The sequence below is a fragment of the Myotis nattereri genome, assembly GCF_964212035.1.
Source record: "Myotis nattereri genome assembly, chromosome: 16".
NCBI classification, from domain to species: domain Eukaryota; kingdom Metazoa; phylum Chordata; class Mammalia; order Chiroptera; family Vespertilionidae; genus Myotis; species Myotis nattereri.
The window spans coordinates 48568729-48596216 of NC_138091.1; the positions used below are offsets into that span (position 1 = coordinate 48568729).

General features: G+C 37.5%; 1 protein-coding gene across 1 annotated transcript; it reads right to left on the reverse strand.

The window, feature by feature from the left end:
* Nucleotides 1-364: 364 nt before the first annotated feature.
* Nucleotides 365-25702, reverse strand: TOP2A (DNA topoisomerase II alpha). Its single transcript, XM_081108866.1, has 30 exons — nucleotides 25594-25702; nucleotides 25329-25426; nucleotides 25009-25221; nucleotides 24689-24862; nucleotides 24405-24506; nucleotides 24160-24297; nucleotides 22313-22451; nucleotides 20601-20758; nucleotides 19854-19979; nucleotides 19181-19291; nucleotides 18931-19036; nucleotides 18733-18842; nucleotides 18415-18507; nucleotides 17719-17833; nucleotides 17494-17615; nucleotides 16022-16170; nucleotides 13864-14095; nucleotides 13539-13673; nucleotides 13218-13418; nucleotides 12858-13053; nucleotides 8974-9065; nucleotides 8457-8615; nucleotides 8250-8333; nucleotides 7110-7292; nucleotides 5812-5902; nucleotides 3565-3717; nucleotides 3216-3339; nucleotides 2826-2869; nucleotides 2029-2228; nucleotides 365-1489 (listed from the first exon to the last, which is right to left on the reverse strand). Exons 1-30 carry the CDS (start codon nucleotides 25667-25669, stop codon nucleotides 1364-1366), a joined length of 4050 nt encoding a protein of 1349 aa, XP_080964992.1. The 5' UTR covers nucleotides 25670-25702; the 3' UTR covers nucleotides 365-1363.
* Between the last annotated feature and the right edge of the window lie 1786 nt (nucleotides 25703-27488).

Here is a 27488-nt window from a genome sequence, read left to right on the forward strand (position 1 = left end):
AGTTGTTGACAAATGAAAAAGAAAAAAAGTTGTTGAAGTAGGGAATTGTTTAAAAATATACACACATATTTAAAATGCTTTACTGATGTAGGGCTAAGGCCTTTTGAGTGTGAAGAAAAATGCAGTACTCACGTATAAAATTCCTAGAGAAAAAACCTGATTGGCCTCAATTAGGTCATGGTGCCTATCTCCTAGACTCACCACTATGGCCAGGGGCAGTCAGGAACATTATAATATGATCAGAATAGTTCTCAAAAGGAAGTGAAGAAAAAAGTGTCTAAATGTTTATTAAAAAAAAAAAAAGTGAAGAGGGATTTTACAATAAGAAAAAGGTATAATGCAGGGAGAAAAAAGGACAATCAATGGGTTGCAATGTTTAGAATGTTTTATTGAAGTACAAAATTGTTGGAATTAAGCTAAATAGAAATACATAGTAAATATTTACAACATTGATAACACCACTGAAGTCACACACATGTAAAAGGCAGAAAGGTCTTAACAAGTTTGCAAGTTGAAAATTACAGAGATTTCCTAAAATGGATATAACAACTAATTGCTAAGTATGGAATCAATAAAATATGTAATATCTTTGAGTAAATATTGAGCTCACTCTTCTGCAATCCAACACTCTATAGAAATTTGTTTCTGGGAAATTCAGACTCAGAGGCAGCAAGAGGAGAAAAGTGAAAAGTTGAGATAGTCACATAACTTAGGGTATAATTTCCTTCATCCTAATGTCTGTGTTGAGGTTAAACTGCCAGGGTGTTTTTTCTTCAGCTTCTGCTGATATTCTGAAGAATATGAAGAATATAAGCAACTTCTCATTACTTGAACAAAAATTCAAAAAAGGCTGACTGGGGAGTATATTTTGTACTAAAACTACAAAATTCTATCTGATGGAAAATTACCTATACCACAAAGAGAAAACAGAATCATGCTTTATCGCATATTTATGAAAGTAGGAAAGGAGGTACAGTAGACAGACACTTATATCAAAGTGCTCCAATTCTAGCTTAATATATGGCCAATAAACTACATTATGCTGAAGTGACTACTGCATAACTATCTCTAGAGTCCAGAAGTAAAATCAGATTTTAAAGACAAAAGAAAACAGACTAAAAACATAGACAAAGCAGAGAAGAAAACAATGCCCGTGAGATGGACCACCCTTTAGATGGTGTTATAAGAGATAAGGGACACTGCGATCTACACACTTCACTTTGATGGTTCCAGATTAAAACTATCTTCCCCAAACTAAATTCATAGGGGAGGAAATGAAAAAAAAAAAAAAAAAAGATTGAGGTAACTTTAAAACCAGTCTTCAGCTCAATAAGATCATTACTTAAAATAGTCACCTCACATTTTAAAACAGATCTTCATCTGATTCTTCAAGGTACTTAATAGGTTTCTTTGTCCGTCCAGATTTTACCCGAGGAGCCACAGCTGAGTCCAAGTCCATATGGAAGTCATCACTCTCCCCCTTGGATTTCTAAGAGAAAAGCCAAAGTAATTTGCACATGTTAACCTGACAGCAGAATTTCAATGTAAAAAATATGTAATCTAAGTCTAAGACAACTCTCCCATGGACTAAGAGGTATGTAACTTTGTTACTAAACTAAATACAGTAAAAGCTAATGAATTGGGATTTAAATTTTCTTATAAATGTGCTAAATTATTAAGAGCAAAGCTTGGTTATTTTTTAAAACACCTACAGCAGCCCTAACCAGTTTAGCTCAGTGGATAGAGTGTCTGCCTGAGGACTGAAGGGTCCTGGGTTTGATTCCGGTCAAGGGCACGTACCTCAGTTGCAGGCTCCTCCCCAGCTTGGGCCCTGATCAGGGCTCCTGCAGGAGGCAACCAATCGATATATTTCTCTCACATCGATATTTCTCTCTGTCTTTCCCTTTCTCTTCCACTCTCTCTAAAAGTCCATGGAAAAATATTCTTTGGTTGAGGATTCACACACACACACACACACCCCGCAAAAACAAAATCCACCTACAGCAAAGAATTAGGATAAACACCCACCTTGCTTGTGACTGCTTTAGAAATCATTTTCTCAAAATTAGAGTCGGAATCATCAGAAGAGGATGCCTTCCTTTTGCGGCGAATCTTGGTTTTGGGGGGATCTGGCTTTTGAGGGACATCAGAAGTCAAGCTTGGATCCTTTTTAGTTCCTTTTGGTGCAGCCCTTTTTTTGGCACCTGTAGTGGCGGTGGAAGACTGACCTGCAAGTCAACACAAGCATTCATCGTGGCCACTCTAACATTTGCAACTGTGGATAAGTCCTGTCCTGGTCATAGCAATGAGCTAGATAATGCCTGGCATTTTGAGAAACATGCTAATCTTAGACCTTTTAACCACCATTTTTTATTATAAACATCTAAAGATTAGATTTGCTTTCATTTGGAAAAGACATGCCAAAACCGGTTTGGCTCAGTGGAAAAGACTTAATTTTAATATCAGTAGTAAACTTTGGGAATAAAAAATTAAGATTGACTTGTGGAAACCAATATTAGTTAATCCCAATATTATTAACACATCTCTAAGACAGGCTTTTTGCCGCTGTTTTCTTTACTGTCACGTGACCTCCTGGTTCATAGGTCGACTTTCAACCACTGAGGCATGCCAGCTGGGCAGCACATTAAATGTAGAACCTCTTTATTTGCAAAATTAAACCTAATGAACAACATCAATGTAATGCTAATGAGAACCCACATTTATTTTCAAAGGTAGGGCTTGGCTAATGTAGTCTGCATTAGAACCCAGGTGGATCTGAGCACCCCAGGAAAGCAGACAGCTCCCTCTTTTTACTTAGTACACACCTGATGTGGCGCTCTTCTGTGGCTTCAGTTCTTTGTTCATATGTCTAGAAGAAAAAAATTACATCCTGAGAACCAATTCTAAATGTGTCAAACAACAAAGAATACATCATCAGCTATTAAAAATAATCATGATAGCCCTAAAGGGTTTGGCTCAGTGGATAGAGCGTCGGCCTGTGGACTGAAAGGTCCCAGGTTTGATTCCGGTCAAGGGCATGTACCTTGGTTGCGGGCACATCCCCAGTAGTGGGTGTGCAGGAGGCAGCTGATTGATGTTTCTCTCTCATCGATGTTTCTAACTCTATCTCTCTCCCTTCCTCTCTATAAAAAAAATCAATAAAATATATTTTTTAAAAAAATCATGATAAAACCCATATTAGAAAAGATACTTACTTTGGGGAAGTTTTGGTCTTAACTGGACTAGCATCTGATGGGACAAAATCTTCATCTTCACTTTTTTTATCAACATCTGAGAAATCTTCATCTGAATCCAAATCCACTGTGAATTTGGCTTTTGCTATTAAAAACATACATATACAAATAATCTATTTGATCCACAGATTGATATAACATTTCATGAAGATTTCAGCTTCAGTTTAATTTCCTAAAAGATGCTTTAGTTTAAAAATTTTTAAATATAATTACTGCTCTAAGATAGAACAATTTCTGAGATTAAGTGCCCTGAAATATATATTGGCCATTAAAATCTTAGTGTATCTACATATTCGTCAGTTTTTCTTACTTGCTGCTCTTCGTGGCTCTACTTCTCGTGGAGGAACATCAAAATCACTTTCATTCCCGCTCATATCTGATTCCGAATCAGACCAGGGGTTTCTCTTCTTTCCTTTTTGGATTGGTTTAAATGGCAATGTGGTTTGTTTCTTTGCTTTGTTACCTAGAAGGGAGATTAACCAACTTTACATATTCTTAGACCCACTTTTCTCTATCATCCATCCTTCAAATATTTCTTGAGCTCTGGGCTAGTATTGGAATACAATGGTGAACAGAAACAGAAGTCTCTTCTCATGGAGCATGTAGCTTAGTCAATGAATCCCATAATACGTGTTGCAGAAAACAGATGGCGGTGTAGGTAAATCGCCTGTACTCGCAGCTTCCTACAGCCACATCAAAATTACAACTAAAATACAGAACAACTATCATTCAGAACCGCCTAAAAGGGGGCTGAATGGAAGTCTGACAACTAGAGAAGTAAAGAAGAAAGCATAAACTAGAGAAGTAAAGAAGAAAGCATACTGAGACTGGTAGGAGGGGCAGAGGCGCTGAACGGGCTGGACTGGCACCCACGTGTGCTGCTTTTTTAATAGGGAGAGAGACGGTCTCTGTGGAGGCTGCCTGTGAGGAGCAAGGGGTCCCAGCCCTATACCAGACCCCCCCAGCCCAGGCTCCCAGAGCTGGGAAAAGAAGTCCCCATAACTACAGGCTGTAAAAACCAGCAGGAATTGGGGCTCAGTGACACGGAGACTGCTGGAGACTCAGGTGTTCCTTTTAAAGGGCTGGTGCAGGAACTGAACTGAATGTCCTGCTTCCTCTGAGCTGCAGCATCAGGATGAGGCTCCGGGGGACCCAGACACATAAGGGGAGGAACTGGATTGTCTGGCATCGGGGCAGGAACTTGGGGGCAGCTTTCTCCCAGACCTGGGTTCTCACAGGCGTTCCTGTGCTGGGACCTCCCCAGTTGCAGGGATGACTGGCAGCCTTACCTGTTTGCTCCATCCTGGTTATTCCCTGAGACGCTGCCCCATCTAATTTGCAACCCCACTCAACCTCTTTGCAGTGGCTTGTCCTTGCTCAGGCTTCAGACTGTGCTAAAATATTGCAAATAAGCTGCAGCGGGGTTTAGCAATAAAAGGCGCAAGACCCTGCTGGAGCATGAGCCTAACTTGCTTCACAGCTGCACCTTGCCTGGGCACCTCCATACCCAATACAAATAGCTCCTGCAGGGTGCCCCCAGGCAGTGGCTGACTGCACCTCCCTGGAGGCCCTAGAGGCAATGCTCCCAGTGGACATCTTCAGACCATAGCAGATTATATCTCTATACATCCATTAGCAACACATTCATGGGGCAGACTCAGTGAGCACCAAAGTCCCACTGAAGCAAGTCCTGCTCCATAGGGGTGTTTCTGCACAGCAGCTCTCCCACTGTAGCCATAGCTGGTCCTTACAGCCAGTTTGGCCTGGAGGTCAATTCCTCCCAATGAAACAATCCAAATTCCTATCAACTGATGAACAAAACAAAATATAGTATCTTTACAATGAAATATTATTTGGCAATAAAAATGAAGGAAGTATTGATACATGTTTACTACATGGATGACCCTGGAAAGCATTATGCTAAGTGAAAGAAGCCAGACACAAAAGACCACGTATTATATGATTTCTATTTATATGAAACGTCTAGAATAGGTAAATCTAGAGACAGAATTAGATTAGTGGTTGCCTAATGGGAGGAGGAGTTGGGAGGAAATGGGGAGCGACCTTCAATGAGTACAGTGTTTCTTTTGTGGGGGCAATTAATTGTTCTAAACTTTGGAGAGTACCAGAACCATTAACTGGTCCACTTTACAGCATGAATTTGGTATGTCAATAACTCAATGAGGAAGTTAAACAAAGTAGATACTCAATAAAGGCATTAATCTTAATCTGTAGGGATAATATAAACATGACTAAGATGTGGTCACTGTACTCAAGCTTTTAACTGGCTAGAAGGAGAAATCTAATTAACTGAGTTTGTTTTCTTTGAATCCCAACTGAGGAATCCAAGTTGTCAAATTAACAAATATTTCATTACAAAATGATCTCTACTCAAATCAAATCCCAAAGACAATTATTAGTGAGATTCAAACTACTTCAGATATAGCTCTCCTTCATGTTACGCACTAAGAATTTATTGAATATCTATGTGGAATGTGCTAGGTAACAAACATAATTTTATCTCAACTCTACCATTTTCCTTAAAATGTTTTAATACCTGGTTCTCTTTTCTGTTTCTTCTCTAATCTTTGTTTTAGGCTTTCTGGTTCCGCACTGTCCTCTTGAGGGCTTCCTTCAGTATTTTCATTCTAAAAGATAGTAAGATGAAAAAGGTCAAGCTCTGCCAAATTTTATTACACTAAAACCTCGATATAACAGATTAATTTGGGAGAGGGGGTGCCCGTTAAAGCTGAAAGTCCATTATATATATACCAAAGTAGGTTTTCTGAATGTGCATGTTTAAAAATTGACAAATTAGTGAGTTTACCTGTTTTCACTTATGTAGACACGTTTGTGTAGTTAGAAGTTTAATTTCACAGAAAAGTTTACATATTGAATAGGTCTAATAAATGCGTGCATTCACCAGTCACTTCACAGTAAACAAATGCACACTGCTGGGAGCATGCCTTAGCACATCAGAACACTGACTTAGCATGTATTAAAACTACTGCAGAAAGTCATGCCACTGACAAGAGAACCAATTACCTTGTACAAACAAATGCAGTGTGAACACGTGCTAATCACTGGACATTGTTTATGAGCAATGACACTTTGAGTTAAATATGTAGACTATAGTTATAGATATGTGATCTTTATGTCGGCAAAATCACTAGTGTTTTTTCCAACATATAGCCTATTCCCTAAAATTTGTTAAAAATAACAATGAATTAATAACAAAAAATATAACCTGTTAACTTAATTATAAGCAAATCTTGGTTAAAAGCATTTAAAAGTTAACAAGGTGTTAATTTTCACATGTGATATACAGACTAGAAATTTTGTCCATTAAATTTGTCCGAAGTCCATTAAATTGAGGTCTGCAAAAATCAAGGGTTTACTGTACTTGGAATAATATAAGGTTAAGTATACACATCTATATCCGGTCAAAGTGATTTTTTTTCTTTGGGTCTGATTAAGAACTCTGAATAAAGGTACAAATAAAGGTATGACTTTTTCAAGATATTTAAACATTAAAAATCAGGCTCATAAGAAAGGAATGTTATACCCTGGCCAGGCAGCTCAGTTGCTAAAGAGTGTCATCCTGATATGCCAAGGTTGTGGGTTTAATCCTTGGTCAGGGCACATACAAGAATCAACCAATGAATGCATAAGTGGAACAAATCAATGTCTCTCTCTCTCTAAGATCAACTAATAATTTCTTTTTTTAAAAAAGGAATGTTATGACTAGATATAGGGTAAATTCCAAACTATGGGAGTAGAAAACGTATAATTTGTTCAATTTTATGTGAAAATAAGCTTAAAGTATTTAATGTATAATGTTTTCAAGAGTATTACCTTAATTTTCCTTTTAATTTTCTTTTCTGCCTCTGCTTTCATCTCTATGGTCACCCGGGGGACGACTCTTTTTCCACTTGGAGAAGGCAGAACTTCAGCCATTTGTGTTTTTTTCCCTTTTCCTTTCCCCCCTTTCCCAGGAAGTCCTACTTGTTCATCTTGTTTTTCCTTGGCTTCAACAGCCTAAAAGAGGGACAGAAGAAAGCAAGTTTATAAGCTAACAAAGGCATTATAACATCTTTATTACTTTATAGGGATAGCATAAAAGGCAAAAATTAACATGTTAAGCGCCCAGCCTGTCTTATTTTCCGGACGGAAAGTATAGTGTCAGTCACCGGTGACTGACAGGGCGTTTAATGTGTTAAACAGGTTTCAACTAGTTATATCTTAAAATAAATTTGTGACAACCTGTTCCATATCTAAACATACCACCACAACAGTGAAAATATAATTAAGACACACTTTGAACAGTGTGGGGATAGAAGATTGGGTTCTACTCTTAATTTTACCACTGAATCTTTCTAAGGATAAAAAGGGCAAAGTAGGTTAGGGGTAAAATACATATATACATATTTGTAAACTCAAAAAATAAGGATGTAATTCTAGTAATGTATTCTTATACAATCAACTGATTGTAAGCTGCACGTCATAATGAATGCAATAATATAAATTTGCATGGTAATCCTTTTAGCTTCATTTGTGAAATGCTTTTCCTTATGTCAAAATGTAGGAAAATCGAACAGTGAAATTAACAGGACCATCGAAACTACTAGTTAGCTAGCCCTGAAGATAAACTGTTTCTGTCCTTTTAGGTTGATTTGGAGGACTGGGTTGGGTTGGTCTTCTTTCACATTTAAATTCTTATCTTCTTAGTCCCAACAGGTCAAAAATCAACTCTTGTCCTCCTTCCCTTTTCCTCTTTGTCTAGAAACTTCCAGGTTAGTATGTTTCCTGGCATCATTTACTTTATTCTAACTAGTTTAAAACAGTTTGTTCTTTTATGTGTTATCTTGTAATATTTCCTTTTGCCTCCATATTCTTTCTATTGCCAATTGTGAATTTTCTTGATAAAAAGGTATATTGATAGAACCTATTATTTCATTAGTAAAAATTCTAAAATGGACATTATAAGCTACACACCTCCAGCTCTTCAATAAAAGCAGCCAAGTCTTCTTTCCACAAATCTGATGGACTCTTTCTCTTTAATGTTTCCAGCTCTTGTTCCTTGGTAAGATAGTCAGCAAATTTAGAGTTAATTTATATGCATAAACAGTATTTTCATGAAGCACACATTTTTACTTTCACAGAATATAACTAAGCAAAATGTATAATTCATCAACTCCTCACTTTTTCATTTCTTTGTTTGCACAGTTCATCCTTCTTCTCCTTAGTGAGATACCAGAGTGGCATATCCAGAAGGTAGTTGAAAGTTGGTCCAGTTGCAGAGTCACTTTTTTCAGTTTCCTTTTCATTGTCACTCTCTTCATTTTCTTCTTCTTCTGTAACCTATGGGAAGAATTAAAATGTAGTTTTAATAGGAAATATGAAACATAGACATTAGGTTATATAGTCTTTTTATAAAAATTATACAGCACACTGCCTTTTTTTTAATATTATATTGATTTTTTACAGAGAGGAAGGGAGAGGGATAGAGTTAGAAACATCGATGAGAGAGAAACATCGATCAGCTGCCTCCTGCACACCCCCTAATGGGGATGTGCCCACAACCAAGGCACATGCCCCTGAACGGAATCAAACCTGGGACCCTTCAGTCCCCAGGCCGACGCTCTATCCACTGAGCCAAACTGATTAGGGCAGATTATACAGTCTTAATAATATAGAAAAATGTTAACCAAGAAATTACCTTTTGCTGGGCTTCTTTCCAAGCCTTCACAGGATCCGAATCATATCCTCTCTGAATCAAAACTTTAATTAATTCTTTTTTGGGCTTATTTTCTATTAAAAAAATATAAACAGAGGTAATAGTTGGTTTTGAGTAATATTTTAGGAAAGTAATAAGATTTTACCATAGTAATTCAAAATATTAGGACTAGAAACTAGTAAACTGTTTTTATCTTGCATAAATTTGTACATTCTGATATATATAGCTGACCCTTGAACAATGTAGGGATTAGGGGCACCAATCTCTTGAACAGTTGAAAATCTCCATATAATTTGATTCCCCTAAAACTTAACTACTAATAGTCTACTGTTGACTGGAAGCCTTACCAATAACATCAACAGTCAATTAACACATTTTCTGTGTTATATGTATTATATACTGTATTCTTACAATAAAGCTAGAGAAAATAAAATATTAAGAAAATCACAAGGTTCATCTGTTTTTTTTCAAATTGTCACAAACCTTCCAGAATTTTCCAAAATATTTATTTAAAAAATTAGTGTACCCACACAGTTCAAATTTGTGTGGATCACCCTGGCCAGGTGGCTCAGTTGGTTGGAGTGTCATCCCGTACACCAAAAAGGTTGTGGGTTTGATTCCTGGTCAGGATGTATACAGGAGGCAACCTATGGGTGTTGTTTCCCTCTCACATTAATGTTTCTCTCTTTCTTTCTCCTCCTCTCGCTTTAAAAAAATTCAATAAAAATGTATCCTTGGGTGAGGGTTAAAAAAAAGACACCAAAGGGGGGGAAAAAAAAAATCCCATGTTGATCAAGGGTCAGCTGAAGTTAAGTATTCTCCTTAAAACCAGTGATTTTACACCTTTTTCATTTCATGGCACACATAAACTAATTACTAAAATTCTACTGCACATAAAAAAAAATTTTTGCTGACCTAACCAAAAAATAGGTGTAATTCATTCACACCAGACAGCTATTGTGTTGGCTGCTGTCATTTTTTAATTTGACAACCTAAGGGAAAGAGGTCAGTGTCCCTGACTAAATAGTCAGGTATTGCATTTTAAAAAATTCTTGCAGCACACCAGTGGAAAATCACTGCCCTAAAATACTGACAAATGTAAATTACCACAAGAGGGCAGTCAAATCATATGAGGTTATGATCTAATCATAACTCTTTAACAAAAGATAATCCAAATCTTTATTTTTGGTCTCTACCTCAATTACAGACCCTGGTTTTTAAAAATTTCAATATATGATCAGGCAAGTTTTTAGTGCCACCATCCAAATACTGAGTTTTCCATGTTGCCTTTGTTCCCCCCGCTTTTTTTAAAAATATATTTTATTGATTTTTTACAGAGAGGTAGGGAGAGAGATAGAGAGCTAGAAACATCGATGAGAGAGAAACATCGATCAGCTGCCTCCTGCACATCTCCCACTAGGGATGTGCTCGCAACCCAGGTACATGCCCTTGACCGGAATCGAACCTGGGACCCTTCAGTCCGCAGACTGACGCTCTATCCACTGAGCCAAACCGGTTTCGGCTGTTTCCCTTTTCTTACCCCCCCAATTTTATTTTATTTTTTAGTTTACTGATTTGAGAGAGAAACAGTGCTCTGTGTTCCACCTATCCATGCATTCATTGGTTGATTCTTGTACGTGCCTTGACTGGAGCTCAAACCTGCAACCTTGGCATATCAGGATGACACTCTAACCACCTGAGCTACCCAGCCAGGGCTCATTCCCCTTTCCTATATAGAACCTTTCTTCCAATGTTTACAGTAGTCAATACAACCTTTACTTTTCGTTTTTGAGTCATGTCTAATATTACTTATTTTAGGCCTTGTTTTAAGTAATAATAGCTGTGAAATTAAGGGGTTGATATACTAGTGTTATATTTTTTAAAATATTCATGAAATGGAAGATATAACAAATTAAACATTTTTGTGTACCACCAGAAAAATTTCCTGTGATCACTAGGAATTCGTGTTGTCATATTTCGGGGATTTGCTACTATAACCTAGTAGCATGAGTTAGTTGCCCAGCTTTTCTAGTTAGCTTTGGTCAGAACTAAGCTATCTCATTTCACCTTTTTTTTTTTTTGGTGAGGTATTACAAATTTATTCGATCATCCGTACACCAGGTGGCTGAGTCTGGATAGCTCTAGCCCACCTTCCTTTTATTCCAAGCTTTTTGGTCAGTGAAACCCCCCACCCCCTGCTTCAATTTTTTTTTTTAATTGAGAGAGGAACGGAGAGAACTGATCCATTGCCTCCTGCATGTGCCCCGACCAGGGGTGGACCCTGCAGTCTGGGTATGTGCCATGAATCTGTCGCCTTTGGGTGTAGGGGACGATGCTCCAACTGAGCCACACCAGCCAGAGCTAGAATGTCTTTTAAAAAATCCCTAAGACAGCCGAAACCGGTTTGGCTCAGTGGATAGAGCATCGGCCTGCGGACTGAAGGGTCCCGGGTTTGATTCCGGTCAAGGGCATGTACTTGGGTTGCGGGCACATCCCCAGTGGGAGATGTGCAGGAGGCAGCTGATCGATGTTTCTGTCTCATCGATGTTTCTAACTCTCTATCTCTCTCCCTTCCTCTCTGTAAAAAATCAATAAAATATATTAAAAAAAAAAAATCCCTAAGACATGACCTTTCAGGCTTAAGTACACAATTTACTTACAATAGAAGCCATTTATAATCTTACTTCAAAAACCCTTTATCCTATACTAGAGTCCCGATGCATGAAATTCATGTAAGAGTAGGACTTCCTTCCCCCGGCTGCTGGCACCGGCTTCCCTCTGGCACCCGGGACCTGGGCTTCCCTCACAGTCCCAGTTTCATCCAAAAGGTCGTCTGGAAGGACGTCTGGTTGAATTAGCATATTATGCTTTTATTATTATCTATACTAATAAAAGGGTAATATACTAATTAGACCAGACATCTTCCGGACAAAGCCACTGTGGTGGGGGCCGAGGCAGAAGCGGTTAGGGGTGATCAGGCCAGCAGGGGAGAGCAGTTAAGGGGATCAGGCCAGCAAGGGAGAGCAGTTAGGTGGATCAGGCCAGCAGGGGAGAGCAGTTAGGGGCAATCAGACAGGCAAGTGAGCGGTTAGGAGCCAGCGGTCCCAGATTGCGAAAGGGATGTCCAACTGCCCGTTTAGGCTCAATCCTGGATTGGAGAGGGTGCAGGCCAGGCTGAGGGACCCCCCCCCCCCCCCGCACAAATTTTGTGCACTGGGCCTCTAGTAGATAATAAAAAAGCCTAATATGCAAATCAATCGAACAGCGGAACAACTGGTTGCTATGATGTGTACTGACCACTAGTGGGCAGATGCTCAATGCAGGAGCTTCCCCCTGGTGGTCAGTGCACTTCCACAGGGGGAGCACTGCTCAGCCAGAAGCCAGGCTTACAGCTGGCAAGCACAGTAGCAGTGGCAGGAGCCTCTCCCACCTCTGAGGCAGCGCTAAGGAGCAGCAAGCAGGTGGGTGGTAAGGAGCGAGGGGTCCCAGACTGCGAGAGGGATGTCCAACTGCCAGGCTAAGGGACCCTCCCCCGCCCCCCAATGCACAAATTTCATGCACCGGGCCTCCAGTTTCCTATAAGACTTTTCTCTTGATCAAGTAGTTTATATAGGAACCTCTTCTAGCTCTTTTCTGTCTAAATGTCAACTAAATTTTGATTTCTCAAGATAGTCAATCTAGTAAAAACTATGTCTTTCAAACTATAAGATACCTAATTAAGTATTTCAAAGAAATGCTCATTTAAGTAGCCAACTGAACTAAATGGATTTGCCTTCCCTCCCCACCATTACTCTCTCCAAAAATGCTTAAAGTAAGTTTGGCACAATTGTAGTTTAGTACAGACAGTCATTATCCAAAAAACATACCAATGATTATTTTGCCATCTATTTTCTCTAAGATAAAGCGGGCCTGATTGTTCAGTTTAGCAGATTCAGCACCAAGCATTCCTAGAAGCCATTCTTTTCTTAATCCATAATATTTAAGCCTGAGTTCATAGAAGTCTCTTAGAATATCAAGCACCGTGTCATATTTCTTTAAACAGCCTACATGGTCAAAAAGCACCTGGAAAAAAACAAACAAGAGTAGAGCCAAGAATAGCTAAGTTGGCTAAACTTTAATGGTTTTAGAGAAATGACTTTATTCTTTCAAAATATAAAAGTAGCCTATGATTTCCATTTAAAATTTATATTATCTTCTTAGTATAAATTGTATGAGATAAGACATACCATAGAGTTGCATGTGAGACTAGTTTGGAGTTTGAAGACTTTGTGTAGTCCAACTCTCTCAGCCTCAGCCAGTTTTTCTTCAGTCATCTTCACAACAAACTTCACAGTGGTATCTGTATGATATTCCCTATAATCTGTTATGAGAGGTGGCGTCTTCTCAGTGCCATTCAACATGGGTTCTAGCACTTGTTCTTTGTATGTCTAAAGAAATAATCCTTTTGTAAGTATCTGAAACACTAGCTCCTGAATAGTTAACAAGCATTACAAAAAGTGTTTTGGCTGATCCACACACACACACACATACTACTCCCCATTACTTACCTGGGTCCATGTTCTGATGGGAAGCTCTGAGATTTCAATGGTTGTGGAATTAAGAATAGCCACTTCACCACTAATCACATATTGATTTGAAGCCAGCTCTTCAATAGTACCCTTGAAGTTCTTATAACTTGGAAGCTAAATTGGTATTTAAAAAAAGAATGTTTTCTAAATGTGACACTAAAAACAGAAATCACAATAGCATCAAACAATAAATCTAACATTTAAGTGTGAAATAAATTGTATACTTATAGCCTCTTTAACCATATAGTCTACTGAATTGAAACCAGAAGAAAATTAATGTTCCTAATATACACAAAATAGTTACCATTGGCAAAGGTTCTTCTCCATCCATCAAACGCCTGATGTTATTCACAACTTCACGAATATCAAAGTTGGGGATTTTGCAGGACCACCCAGTACCAATTCCTTCAGCACCATTTATCAGCACCATGGGTATAATAGGAATATACCATTCGGGCTCCACACGTTGGTTGTCATCATATAAGAACTTTAATGTGTGATCATCTTTTGGTGGAAATAACAACCGAGCCAAAGGACTAAAGGAAACAATCAAAGAATGTTATTTTACAAAAATACTGGCTTTGATATTTAACTTCATGAAAAGGACATATGTTATCTCATATCAATACATGGATTTACCTCAGCTTTACTTGCTAATGTTCGCTTAACAGTATTTATTGAGCACTTTCTTTGTGCCAGGCACTATAGACTTAAGCCTCAGCTTCCAAGGAGCTCACATTCTAATATAGGAGCTAGACATGAACTTAGACTTTGTCAGGGGTGCAATAAATGCTAAGAAGAAAAATAAAGTAGGTAAGAGTGACTGAAGGGGTGCTAAGAAATGGTAGGTACTTTCTGATAGGATAATGTTTGAGAAGAAAAGAAATCGAGAGAATCAGCCCGGAGGTTATCTGCAGAAAGATTATTGCCAGCAAGATGGACCAGTAAAGCAAAAGGCCCTGAAAGAGGGAGTATGCCTGGCATGTATAGACAAAGAGCCAGGTGTTTTAAGCAGAGATAATATGAGATGGAGTAAAAAGCTATGGGGAGTGGGTGCATAGATCATGTGAGGTCTGGTTAGTTAAAAATAAACTAGGGCTGTAGTCGGCAAACCGCGGCTCGCAAGCCACATGCGGCTCTTTGGCCCTTGACTGTGGCTCTTTCACAAAATACCACGTGCGGACGCGCACGTACAGTGCAATGGAAACTTCGTGGCCCTTGCGCAGAAGTCGGTATTTTGTGGAAGAGCCACACTCAAGGGGCCAGAGAGTTCCATGTGGCTCGTGAGCTGCGGTTTGCCAAGCCACAGTTTGCGGACCACTGATAGGGCTTTAGATTTTACTCTAAATGAAGCAGTTGGAAGGTTCTGCACCAGTGACCTATTTTTAAAAAATTGGCTTCCCTAAGTGACTTCAAGGTTTTTAGCCTGAAAATTAGAAGGATGGCATTCTATTTATTGAGACAGGATTTTGTTTTGAACTTGTGTTTGAGATACTTGCTAGATATCCAAGTGATAAATGATAAGCGGATAATTGGACATATAAAAGTTTAAATTCAGGGCTGGAGTTATGAGACTGTATGGATGAGGTATCATTATGGATGGGAACTGAGAATAGCTAATGGAAAAAGATCTGATGGAGCTTTGAGGCAGGCCAGCATTTAGAGGTTGGGAAGATGAGTAGAACACCCAACAAAGAGAAGATTAATAAGGAGGAGAACAAAGTCTGGTGTTTTGGAGGCCAAAATAAAGAGTTTTAAGGATGATGGAGTGATTGACTCTATTCAGTGTTGCTGAAAGGTTAAATATGATGATAGCTGAAAACTGACCATTCATAGTGTACTTTCCATAGAATTGTAAAGGAAGTCCGATTTCAACTGTGGTATTTAGGAAGAATCAAGCCCTTTACTCTGACGCAAATTCTGCAGCAGGGTCTCTCAAACTTGGCACTACTGAGATTTTGGGTCAGATAATTCTTTGTTGTGGGGGGCTGTCCTGTGCTTTGGAGGGTGTTTAGTAATATTCTTAGCCGCTGCCCACTAGGTGCCAGTAGCGTGGCTCTCCTAGTTATGACAATCAAAAATGTATTCAGACATTGCTACGTGTCACCTGGGTGGCAAAATATCCCCTGGTTGAGAACCACTCTCTATATAAAGAAAAGAAAATATAAGAAATGGAAGTAAAAACATTTATATTTTCACAAGGAAATAATACTTCTAAGGATACAAAGGGTATGGCTATCAAACTGAAATAGAATTTTTTGTCTTTCTGCTCATTACAAAAAATAGCATAATTAAGCTTTAATGAGTAGTTTTTTTTTTTTAGTTTTTTTTAAAATTAATATTCTAAGCATCTACATCACAAGTATATTTTCTGATTGAATTTTTATTTATTTTTGTCTACTAAATCTCATTATTTCAAAATTGGAAATGGCAATTCACTAGAAATTGAAAGCATTACCCACCTTAGCATTGTGAAGATATATCGCGGACTAGCAGAATCCTTGCCACCATGCAGCCTGGTACCAAACTGACCAATGGGCTGCAAGAGGTTCAGATTATTGCTACCCACAAAATTCTGAGCCAAATTGATAATCGTCATCATTAGTGACATCTGGGGAAGGAAAAGATTCATTAATCTGATCTGTAGACTTTTAATAATACATATCCATTATTATGCCCAAGCCTTACTATAATCCTGTAAGGGTTTATGAGATATAGATGTTTACTGATTTTTCCCAGATAAGTGTACATGGCAGATATAGTGCTTTAACCCCAGACTTAGGACTCCAAGTTCAGGGCTCTTGCCTTCCAATAATTTCAATCAAAAAAGGCATAGCTTCTTTCTTCACTCAGAGCAGAATAAAGAATTACTTCTTCAAGTTACAATATTTCACTCATTTCTACTCTAGCATGTATAACTTTATTCTATAGTTGTGTGTGTGTGTGTGTGTGTTGTCCTTCTTGGTGAAACTGTGATTATACCTTGAAGTAAGATACATATTTGTCTTATCTTTTGTACCTGGTGCATGGTAAGCATTTAACAAATCACGATCATTTACTAGGTACCCACTATATTTTATTTTTTTAAAATAATAGTTTTATTGATTTTTAGGGAGAGGAAGGGAGAAGAAACATCGATGTGAGAGCCCAACATCAATCAGCTGCCTCCTGCATGCCCCATACCGGGGATGGAGCCCACAACCCAGGTATGTGCCCCTATCAGACTCAAACCAGCAACCTCAGTGCACGGGACAACACCCAACCAACTAAGCCACATTGGCCAAGGCTACCACTATATTTTAATGAAAGCAACAAGTAAGACAAGCATTACATTTGAAGTTCTAGAAACTTATGGCAATCTAGTTCTTTAAAAAAGCAATTCAATTACAAAATAAAAAATGAATGTATGTTTGTGTAAAGTCAAACAATTCAGATATATATAACAAATTGGAATATTGCCCTTTTTAATTTCCAGGGATAATAAAAGTCAATAATTTGGAACATATTGTTCTTACGTTTTGCTTTAAGTATTGTTCTGCCTCTTTTTTCCCCAGCTGACAACAGGATACGGACATTCTTCAATGTTAGTATAGACAGGTTTACTTCAGTTATATCAATGATTCTATGCATAGATGTGTCACAATTTATAACAATTTCCCAGTCATTGGACACTTTTGATGTCTAAATTTAACATCAAAGTTATAATAAACATCTTTGAACACAGATCCTTGCAGATTTATGATATCCTTATAGGAATATTTTCAGAAATAGATTTGTTAGGCCAAAGTGTAAGCACATATCTAGTCTGGCAGATTTCACCAAATTGTTCTCTACTACAAATGTACCAGGCTTATATTTTCACTAAGTGTTCGGAGAATAATTTTGCAGGTATTTCCACTATAATGCTTTCCGGAAACATAGATCATGTGTTTACCTCACCATGATGATAAGAAGACATCTCAGCCACTGACCCAGCTAATTGAGCAACCTTCACCTCTCGCTTGTCATTCCGTTTGAAACACGTAAACAAAACCTTTCTCTGACCTGGTTTCAAACCTTCAAAATGAAAGAAGTGCAAATATTAGTATCCTCAATTTAACCATTTCTGGGCATTGATTTCTATGTTATGACAAAAACAGACTAAAAAATTGGAACTCACCATCCACCATAGATGGGATAGATCTCTCGTTATCAGAATTTGAGAATAGGATAAGTTCCTTGTTTATGAAGTCGTTGTACGTCAGATATGTGGTAGTTTGCCCATACAAGTAATCCTGAGGGACCAAAGAGAGTATTACATGATCTAGTTTAAAATAATAAAACAAAGAAACCTCTCAGTATTTTTAGAATAGTTATTAAGCCCCTTAAAAATTCAGAAGTATTTAAAAATATTTTTCAGAAGTATTTTGTTTTTTAAATAGATTTTTATTGATTTTTGGGAGAGAGGAAGAGGGAGAAACATTGATTGGTCGCCTCCCATACGCACCCTGACAGGAGAGTGAACCCACAACCTGAGTATGTGCCCTGACTGGGCATAGAAACGGCGACCTTTTGGCACACAGGATGACACTCAACCAACTGAGCCATACCAGGCAGGGCAGAAGTAATTTTGTTTTAAAGATAAAGCAAATTTAACTGCTGCACAATTAGAAAAAAAGTGCACTGTCTTTGTAATTTCTTTTATGCCCAATACATTTATGCAGCATTCTAAATAAGAATACTTATATAACTATCGATTACTACACTTGTTACTGAAATAGCTACTCAGTAACTTAAATTTGTTATATCAATCCTAAAAGTTCAGTAAATAGTACATTTTGTGTACTATTTATTTAAATATATTTAAAATTTTTACCTCAGGAAGGCCAAGTAACTTCCGTTGTCTTCTGTCCTCCATGAAATGAGTTAACCATTCCTTTCGATCATCTGTCTGTTTTTTGCTAAAGGCCTATAAATTAGGAGATGAAAAAGATGTCATTGGACTACTAGGTTCCAAAATATCTCTTGTATAAAAACGAAAACAACAAAAACTCAGTTTTTAAAAAATATCTGGTTCCTTTCTCTGGGATATGCTTTCTGAAAACATGCTATTATACAAAAATGTTTCAATTGACTAGCTAAAGCAGTGATTTATAAAACTAGAATGTATGTATGAAATACAATTCAAACTCACCAGGCTGATCGCAGCATCATCTTCAGGACCAGAATATTTGAATTGGATACGGTGTCTTTTCATATCTGCAAAGTATTCTTTAGCTTCTTTTGATGTGCTGGTGCCCAAACCTACATAACCAAGAATACCAAGTCACCCCCATAATCTTTTACAGAATGGTATATTACAAATGAGAGTTCTATGAGTTTCATTACAAACCTTTGTAATACTTGACTTTCCATTTTTTATGATTTGGTGTAGAATTCTTCCATTCTTCAAATTCAGGAAGACTATAGAAAGACATTTCTTGCTTGTTTTTAGACACCTGTGGGAAAGTACACATTGCTGTGGCTTTGCACAGTGCTGGTACTCCTACATACCACCACACTTCATTGGGGTTATGTGTGTATATAGGTTTCAGAAGTAGGGCCTTAAAATATCCTTTATGGTATTTTAGAAGTTAATATACCTTTACAATGGGAGTGATAAATTCCTCCAGAAAACGATGTCGCAGAAGAGAGGGCCAGTTGTGATGGATAAAATTAATCAGCAAACCTTTGATATGGGAACCATCTTGGTCCTAGAAATATTTGGAAGGCCAAACATAGAACTGTTTAGGAACTCAAAAAATTATGATTGACATATTGGGTAATTCCTCAAATTTTTTCTTCTATGGCAGCGGTTCTCAACCTGTGGGTCACGACCCCTTTGGGGGTCGAACGACCCTTTCACAGGGGTCGCCTAAGACCATTGGAAAACATATATAATTACATATTGTTTTTGTGATTAACCACTATGCTTTAATTATGTTCAGTCTGTAACAATGAAATTGGGAGTCACCACAACATGAGGAACTGTATTAAAGGGTTGCAGCATTAGGAAGGTTGAGAACCACTGTTCTATGTGGATTAATAAAAAAAGGCTATTAAAATATTCAAAGACTATTCAAATCCAGACTATTAACCTGTATATGTAGTGTACATATGATATAAACATAATACTATATCTGCTTAGATACTGATTAGAGATAATTACCAGAGCTCCAAGTTAAGTGATTTCCTTTCATTGCAGGAAAGCAATGCAACAATAAGGTATGTTTAATTTACTATAACAATCTAAAGTATCTGAAAAGCAAATCTGACCTGATCTGTCATAATCATTATCTTCCCATAACGAAGAGTCTTCAGTGAATCTTCATCTTCATAGTTTTTCTTGTACTGAAGACCCACAATCTTTATGATATTGTTAATTTCGGCATTTTCCATTATCTGAAATGGACATATATTGCTTATAAATGTGAAAAGAACAAAGAAATACAACAGTGTATGTTGCCTGGATTTTCTTGAGCTCTGGTATTTTAAGTTATTATTAGCCTATACTTTAGTAATCAGAAAGATCTGTTAAGACGTGATATAGCCCTAACCGGTTTGGCTCAGTGGATATAGCGTCGGCCTGCAGATTGAAAGGTCCCAGGTTCAATTCCGACCAAGGGCATGTACCTTGGTTGCGGGCACATCTCCAGTAGAGGGTGTGCAGGAGGCAGCTGATCAATGTTTCTCTCTCATCGATGTTTCCAACTCTCTATCCCTCTCCCTTCCTCTCTGTGAAAAATCAATAAAATATATTAAAAAAAAAAAAAAAAAAGACGTGATATAGCCCTGCCCAGGTGGCTCAGTTGGTTGGAGCATTGTCCACACACCAAAAGGTTATGGGTTCAATTCCCAGTCAGAGAACACACATAGGTTGTAGGTTCTATGTATCTGATTTCTTAAAATAACAAAAACTATCTAAAATACATTTTAAAATGCCCAATGAGGGAATGAAACACAAGCACCAAGTCCTGCATTATAAAACTAGACAGCGATTCTAAAGATAGTTTTATATCCTACCTGTTTATGAGAAGCTTCTCGAACATTGAGTATTTTTCCTCTAAGGGGGAAAACCCCGTACTTGTCTCTCCCAACCACACCTAGGCCTGAAACAGCCAAGGTTTTAGCTGAGTCTCCCTCAGTCAGAATAAGTGTGCAGTCAGTAGAATTTCGGCTCCCTAAAATAAAAATACACAAATTATTGGCACATTTAGTTCAACCTCAAATATTAATTCAGACATGCTATTAATAACTTTGTGATAAAACTCTAGTAATTTATAGTTTATAACAAGTGGCTTAGGAGTAAAATGGAGGTAATGATCTATAATAAGCCGAACTGGTTTGGCTCAGTGGATGGAGCATCGGCCTGTGGACTGAAGGGTCCCGGGTTCGATTCTGGTCGGGGGCATGTGCCTTGGTTGCGGGAATGTCCCCACTGGGGGGCGTGCAGGAGGCAGCTGATTGATCTCTCTCGTTGATGTTTCAAATTCTCTATCCCTCTCCCTTCTTCTCTGTAGAAAATCAATAAAGTGTATTAAAAAAAAATCTATAATAAAAGCATAATATGACAATTAGACCAGATGTCATTCCAGAGGAAGCCGGGGCTGCGAAGGGAAGGCCTACTCTTGTACAAATTTCGTGTATTGGGCCTCTAGTTAGATATATATTTTAGCTAAAGTTCATAGTAAATAAAAGTCTTAGTTTCTTAGGCTAATTTTTCATTTTATGCTACTGTTGAACATTCATTTGATCATATTATATGAAAAATATTTGTTAACTATGGTGTTTATTACATGCTACTCCAAAGTATGGTATCTTGGCATATATTTTAAGCTGAAGGAATTTTAGAAAATGGTAGAAGTAGGAAGATTTCTCTGACTTCATCCCTCTTGAAGCAGGTCATAAGACTCTCATTGTGAGAAGGGCCCTCCATATACCCAGAGGAAAGGCGCATTCTTTTTTTTTTTTTTTAATATATTTTATTGATTTTTTACAGAGAGGAAGGGAGAGAGATAGAGAGTCAGAAACATCGATGAGAGAGAAACATCAATCAGCTGCCTCCTGCACATCTCCCACTGGGGATATGCCCGCAACCCAGGTACATGCCCTTGACCGGAATCGAACCTGGGACCTCTCAGTCCGCAGGCCGACGCTCTATCCACTGAGCCAAACCGGTTTCCGCGAAAGGAGCATTCTTAACTTCAGGACTGAGGGACACTGGGAAGAATCTGAATAAACAGGCCTCATTGAGCTTCCCCAAGTTTACTGCACTCAGCTCATACTTTTTACTTATCATATCTTTCCATGACTTTCCACTCTTCATCAAACCTGGCATAAAAATACCTAGGTTTAATTATTTCGTTGGGGCTTCATTTCCTGCTGTGTCATGTAAAGTTTACATTAAATTAATCTGTATGCTTTCCTCCTGGTAATCTATCTTTGTTAGTTTAATTTTCAGACCAAGCCAGGGACTTAAGAGAGTCGAAGTAAACTTTTCCCTTTCCTATAGATCAATATGGAACTTTCTTGTTCTATATCCCAAAACAATCATCTCAACATTATTTTAATTGGAAATGACCTAAATGTTTAATAAAAGGGAATCCATTGATTTTTAAGAGTAAAAATATTCTCTTGATATTAACTGCCAAGGAAAAAATACTCATGGTATGCTGTTAATAAATAAAACAAATAACAACTATAAGATTTAAAATTTGGAAACATTAAATGTGTACCTGCATCATTGGCATCATCAAGTTTGGGAATTCCCTTGATTCTGTTATGTTTTACAGCTGAACACTTCTTGTTTAACTGGACTTGAGCCTTAAACTTCACCCAGTTTAGTATGCTTTCTACAATACCACAGCCAATTGCCTGAAAACAAGAAGATTCATGTTAAGGAAGAAGATTTCAGTCATAAATGTAGAATATAAATGAGCTCCCCCTAAAAATAATTTAAAGATTGAAAAGAGCCCTTGCTGGTTTTGCTCAGTGGATAGAGCGTCAGCCTGTGAACTGAAGGGTCCTGGGTTTGATTCCCATCAAGGGCACATGCCCCTGTTGTGGGCTTCATCCCCAGTAGGGGGCATGCAGGAGGCAGCCTATTGATGATTCTCTTTCATCAATGATGTTTCTATCTCTCTCGCTTCTTCTCTGAAATCAATAAAAACAGTATATTTAAAAATATATATATTGAAAAGAGATAGAAATACGATTTCTGGATAGAGGGTGGCAGGTCTTCCTGTCTCAGTTTATCACTACTGAAGAAGCTGGTTCCACTGGGTTCATTTATTCAATAAATACTTATTGACTACACACTTATATTGTGCCAGACACTGAGCTACATATTGAAAATCTAGCAGTTAAAAAAATTAGAACTGGTCCCTGTCTTCATGGAGTTTAATATACAACAAAGACAAGAGACAAATAAAATGAGAAATCACAAGTGTAATGAAAGTTATGGATAAATGAAAAAATGTGCTACATATAATAGTGTATGTCAGTGTTATACTGGACAAACTTAGTAGGGGAGAAGTGTAGGAAGTAAAGGCTTTCCTGAGGAAATGACATTGAAGACCTAAAGTAGTTAACTAGATTTAAAGCATTCCAAGGAGAGAGATAAGCATGTGAAAAGGTTATAAGGAGGAGAAGAGTATTATGTTTTTCAGTAATTTAAAGCCATAGGAAAAAGTGCCCTGAGATGAGGCTGGAGATGGCAGGGTCTTGTAGACCAAATTAAGCAATTTGGACTTTTTCTAAGAGTGAAAATCACTCAAAGACTTCCAAAAGAGAGTGAAGACAAAACGTGTGCTTTAACATAAAAAGACTACTCAAAAGCTTTACAAAGAAATGACTAAAATTGTATGAATGTTAAGAACCTACTAAGAAAAGAAATGATAATAGAAGGCTATTGAGATATCTAAGAAATGATCCTCACTTGAGGATATTTTTCCACTGTTTTTTCAGAGAGAGAAGGGAAGGGTGTGTGTGTGTGTGTGTGTGTGGGAGAGAGAGAGAGAGAGAGAGAGAGAGAGAGAGAGAAAGAAACATCGACTGGTTGCCCTGCACACAAGCCCCGACCGGGGATGGAGGAGTAAACCCGTGAGGTACGTGCCCTTGACTGGGAATCGAACCCACAATCCTTCACTGCACAGGCCAATGCTCCAACCACTGAACAACACTGGCCAGGGCCAAGAGATAATTCTTATGAATGAGAGAGGGGGGATAAAGAGAAGGCTCCCAGCTTTCTTGTTTATGCAACCTAGTGGTTGGTTGGGGCCTTTTTATTAAGATAGGAAATAGTTTTGGTTTTTTGGGGTGGGGGATTTCCTTATATGAGATAAACTGAATATGGTGAGAAGGAATTAAGCTTTGAATGTGTGATTGAGAGCAACTTTAGGCATTCAATGTTTGGAAAGCAGATGGGCTGAATTCAGGAGTGATCTAAACTGGATGGTGATATGAAATGCTATCTCTCTCTCTCTCTCTCTCTCGCTCTCTATCAATCATCTGCAGAGCTGAAAAGGGTAATGGAAAATAAAGCAAGGTATTTCTATTATTTTATTTCCCTCTATGTACTCACAGCTTTGATGAATTTTTCACTTAATTGGCATGTTGATCCAAAACTCTTGGCTTGTAAAGTCATGTTTTCTTTTGTCTGAGAGTCAAAGGTTGGGTTTTCAATTAAGGCATTCACAAAAATCCACATGTGATTTTTCACCTGCAGTAAAAGTTGACATTAAATCACTAAAAACATACTCATATTTAATTTATAGCCTGTCTTTTCTTCCTTGCATTTGGAAAAAGAAAACCACTAAAATACAATACCTGATGTGCTTTTACTGCAACACCGCCCTTGTTCTTCTTCTTCACAACATCAACAAGTTTAGTCACAATCTGATCAGTTACATAATCAACATGTCTGCCACCCTAATGAGGAAAAATTATAGACTGTAAAGCTCAGTATCCTCAAAATTATAATAAACATAAAAGTCTAATTTAGCTTACTTTATACCAAGGTAGCTAAATATCCAAGTTCATTTTATATATATTACAAATAAGAACATGTATGAAAATATAAATCATAATTAATAATTCAAGAATAAAATTACCTTGGAAGTAGCAATGCTGTTGACAAAGCTAATCTGTTGAAAGCCTTTTTCACTCATTGTTAAACATACTTCCCACCTGTGGTTTACTTGTTCATGGATAACTTTCAATGGATTACCAGTTTCATCTACCTTATCCTTCAAATACATATCCACATAGCTACGGAATCCTTTCACCTGTATAGTAATTAAAATGGTACCAAAAAAATTAGACTTAAAAATAGACTAAGATTTTTTCAAAACGAATGAAATGGTTATTGAATGAAAACCAATTTTGCCTTTGACAATGATCACACATTACCTCGTGACCAGAAAACACTTACTGGCAGCTTATTTCCATTGAGAAAGACTTTGACATCTTTAGTGGATCCAGCAATATCATATGCTCTTCTAACCATTAGTGCAACAATGTCTTTGTCTAGGCTTTGCATTTTAAATTTAGACAAATCGGGCTGGAAGGTAATACATGTATAATCTTCTCCATTAAAGGGCTTGAGTTCCATCTCACCGGCTCTCCCCATGTTATCCATCCATGTCTATAGAAGTAAAAAATAGAAAAGATGAAAAATTCGAGTCACCTTACAAATAAACTAGAACTAAATAACACAAATTGCTATAGTACAATATACAACTATTTACTTGCCTGTTTGAACATTTTCTTGTATTCTCTACTGGCTGTTTCCACAGTAAATTTGGTACTGAATATGTTACACAATTTGGCTCCATAGCCATTTCGACCACCTGGGCAAATAAATAAATACTATTTGTTATCTCATGAACAGCTTCATTTCTTAATCACTGGTAAAGTGATGCAATTATAAAGATTTTAAAACTTTATGCCACAGATAGTCATTTAAGATATTTTATTTTGTTTTGCTTTTTAGCAACAGTGTTTATTTTTTCCCTACCTGTTACTTTCTTTTCATCATCATCATAGTTACTAGAAGTTAAGAGCTGTCCAAAGATGAGAGCTGGGACATACATCTTCTCTACTTTGTGTTCAACAACAGGAATACCTTTTCCATTATTCCATATACTAATTAAATTGTTTTCCCTAAGAAAAGAAGATTGGAATTTGGTTGTTAAGCTAGTGCTTAAATATGTTTTATATTTAAATACCTTTATTTCTAAAATTCAGTCTTAATTTCTTTATGGCTCTTGTACATATATTTCTTCTGAAATGTAGCATGAACTCTCTTTCTCACTGTGCTTAATTCCTGATACTCCTGAAATAGGAGCCAAGAGGAAAATAAAAATTTAAACCTGTTCCAACACCTGGGCTGACACTGATAATGTTGAAAAAATATGAAATTTTAAAATGTTAGGATAGACAAAGGGAAATGACTTATGCTCAATGGAAAGATAAGAACAAAATTTGGAAACTATTACTATATTGCCTTTTTCTTTTTAAAAAAAATTAAATTTACTGGGTGACATTGATTAATATGATCATACAAGTTTCAGGTGTGGGTTTCTGTTACAAGATCTGTCTATTGCACTGTGTGCCCACCACCCAAAGTCAAATCTTTGTGTTTTTGTTTTGTTTTTTCATACTGCTTTTAAGAGGATCCTCTATACTATCCTAGCTCTCTTAGCTTTCCCACCCAACAAATCTCATTGTAAAACAAATATGAAAGGGAAAAACTTCAATTGTAAATTTCCCTGCTTGCCAATAAAATGCTAAGAATTTATTTGGACTTTGAATAGGCTAATAAAAAGGTGAAGCCCTGGCCAATGAGGCTCAATTGGTTGGAGCATTATCCCATACAGCAAAAGATCGAACGTTCGATTCCTGGTCAGGGCATATACCCAGGTTGCACTTCAATCCCGGGTGGAGGCAACCAATCGATTCACTCTAACATCCATGTTTCTCTCTCTCCCCCTGCCTTCCTCTCTCTCTAAAATCAATAAAAACGTGTCCTTGGGTGAGGATAAAAATAAATAAGTGAAACAAGCATTCTGACCACCCACAAACGGACACCCAACATTTAAATCAGAAATGTTAGATCTCTACCACCACCTGCTGGTTTATTATTCGAATAGCATTATGTGGAGGAAAAAATTCAAAAGCTCTAGACTCCAGAATACTTCAGGCAATTATTGGAGATGTTATGGAAGTATTTAGGGATGAAGCATCATAGTGTTTGTAATTGATATTTAAATTTGGAAAAAATATAGATGAAGCAAATATGGCACAGTGTTGATAACTGTTGGATCTAGATAGTAGGTATTAGAGGTTGTTCATTTTAGCATTCTGTCCTATTTTTTTTTTTATTTTCTTCAAACTTTTATTTTAAAAATTCAACTTTATGCCCCAACTGGGTGGCTCAGTTGGTTGGGTATCATCCTGTACATCAAAAAGGTTGCAGAACACAGGCTCCCAGCCTGCCGTGGCGGGACCTCCTGTTCAGGGCATATGCCCTGGTTGCAGGTTCGATCCCGGTCAGGGCATGTGCGGGAGGCAGTGGATCCATCCATCTCTCTCCCCCCTCCCTCTCTAAAATCAGTAAAAACATATTCTCAGGTGAGGATTAATAAATAATAAGTCAACTTTACTAAATTCCAAGAAAATCCAACTAACAGTAACAATGAACTGTAAGAAACAAAAGACTAATAACAAGAGACTTACGGGTCAATTGTGACTCTAATACAAGACATTTTTGGGTCCCTTTGTTTGTTGTCTGCAGCATTGACTAAAATAAAATAAAATACACACTTGTAAAAAATTAAAGTATTTTAAAAAATTCCTTAACTATAAGATATAGAAAGAGAAATCTCAAGCAAAGAGTAGCATCAACAAGGT

Excerpts from the sequence above, each read along its gene's own strand:
- TOP2A (XM_081108866.1), bottom strand. The coding sequence starts at position 25,669 with ATGTATGTCCCAGCTCTCATCTTTGGACAGCTCTTAACTTCTAGTAAC. Across the intron at positions 16,171-17,493 it reads CTTCTTATCATCATGGTGAG|ATGTCACTAATGATGACGAT; the intron begins GTAAACACATGA and ends TTCCTTCCCCAG. Across the intron at positions 2,229-2,825 it reads ACAGAAGAGCGCCACATCAG|GTCAGTCTTCCACCGCCACT; the intron begins GTGTGTACTAAG and ends GTTGACTTGCAG.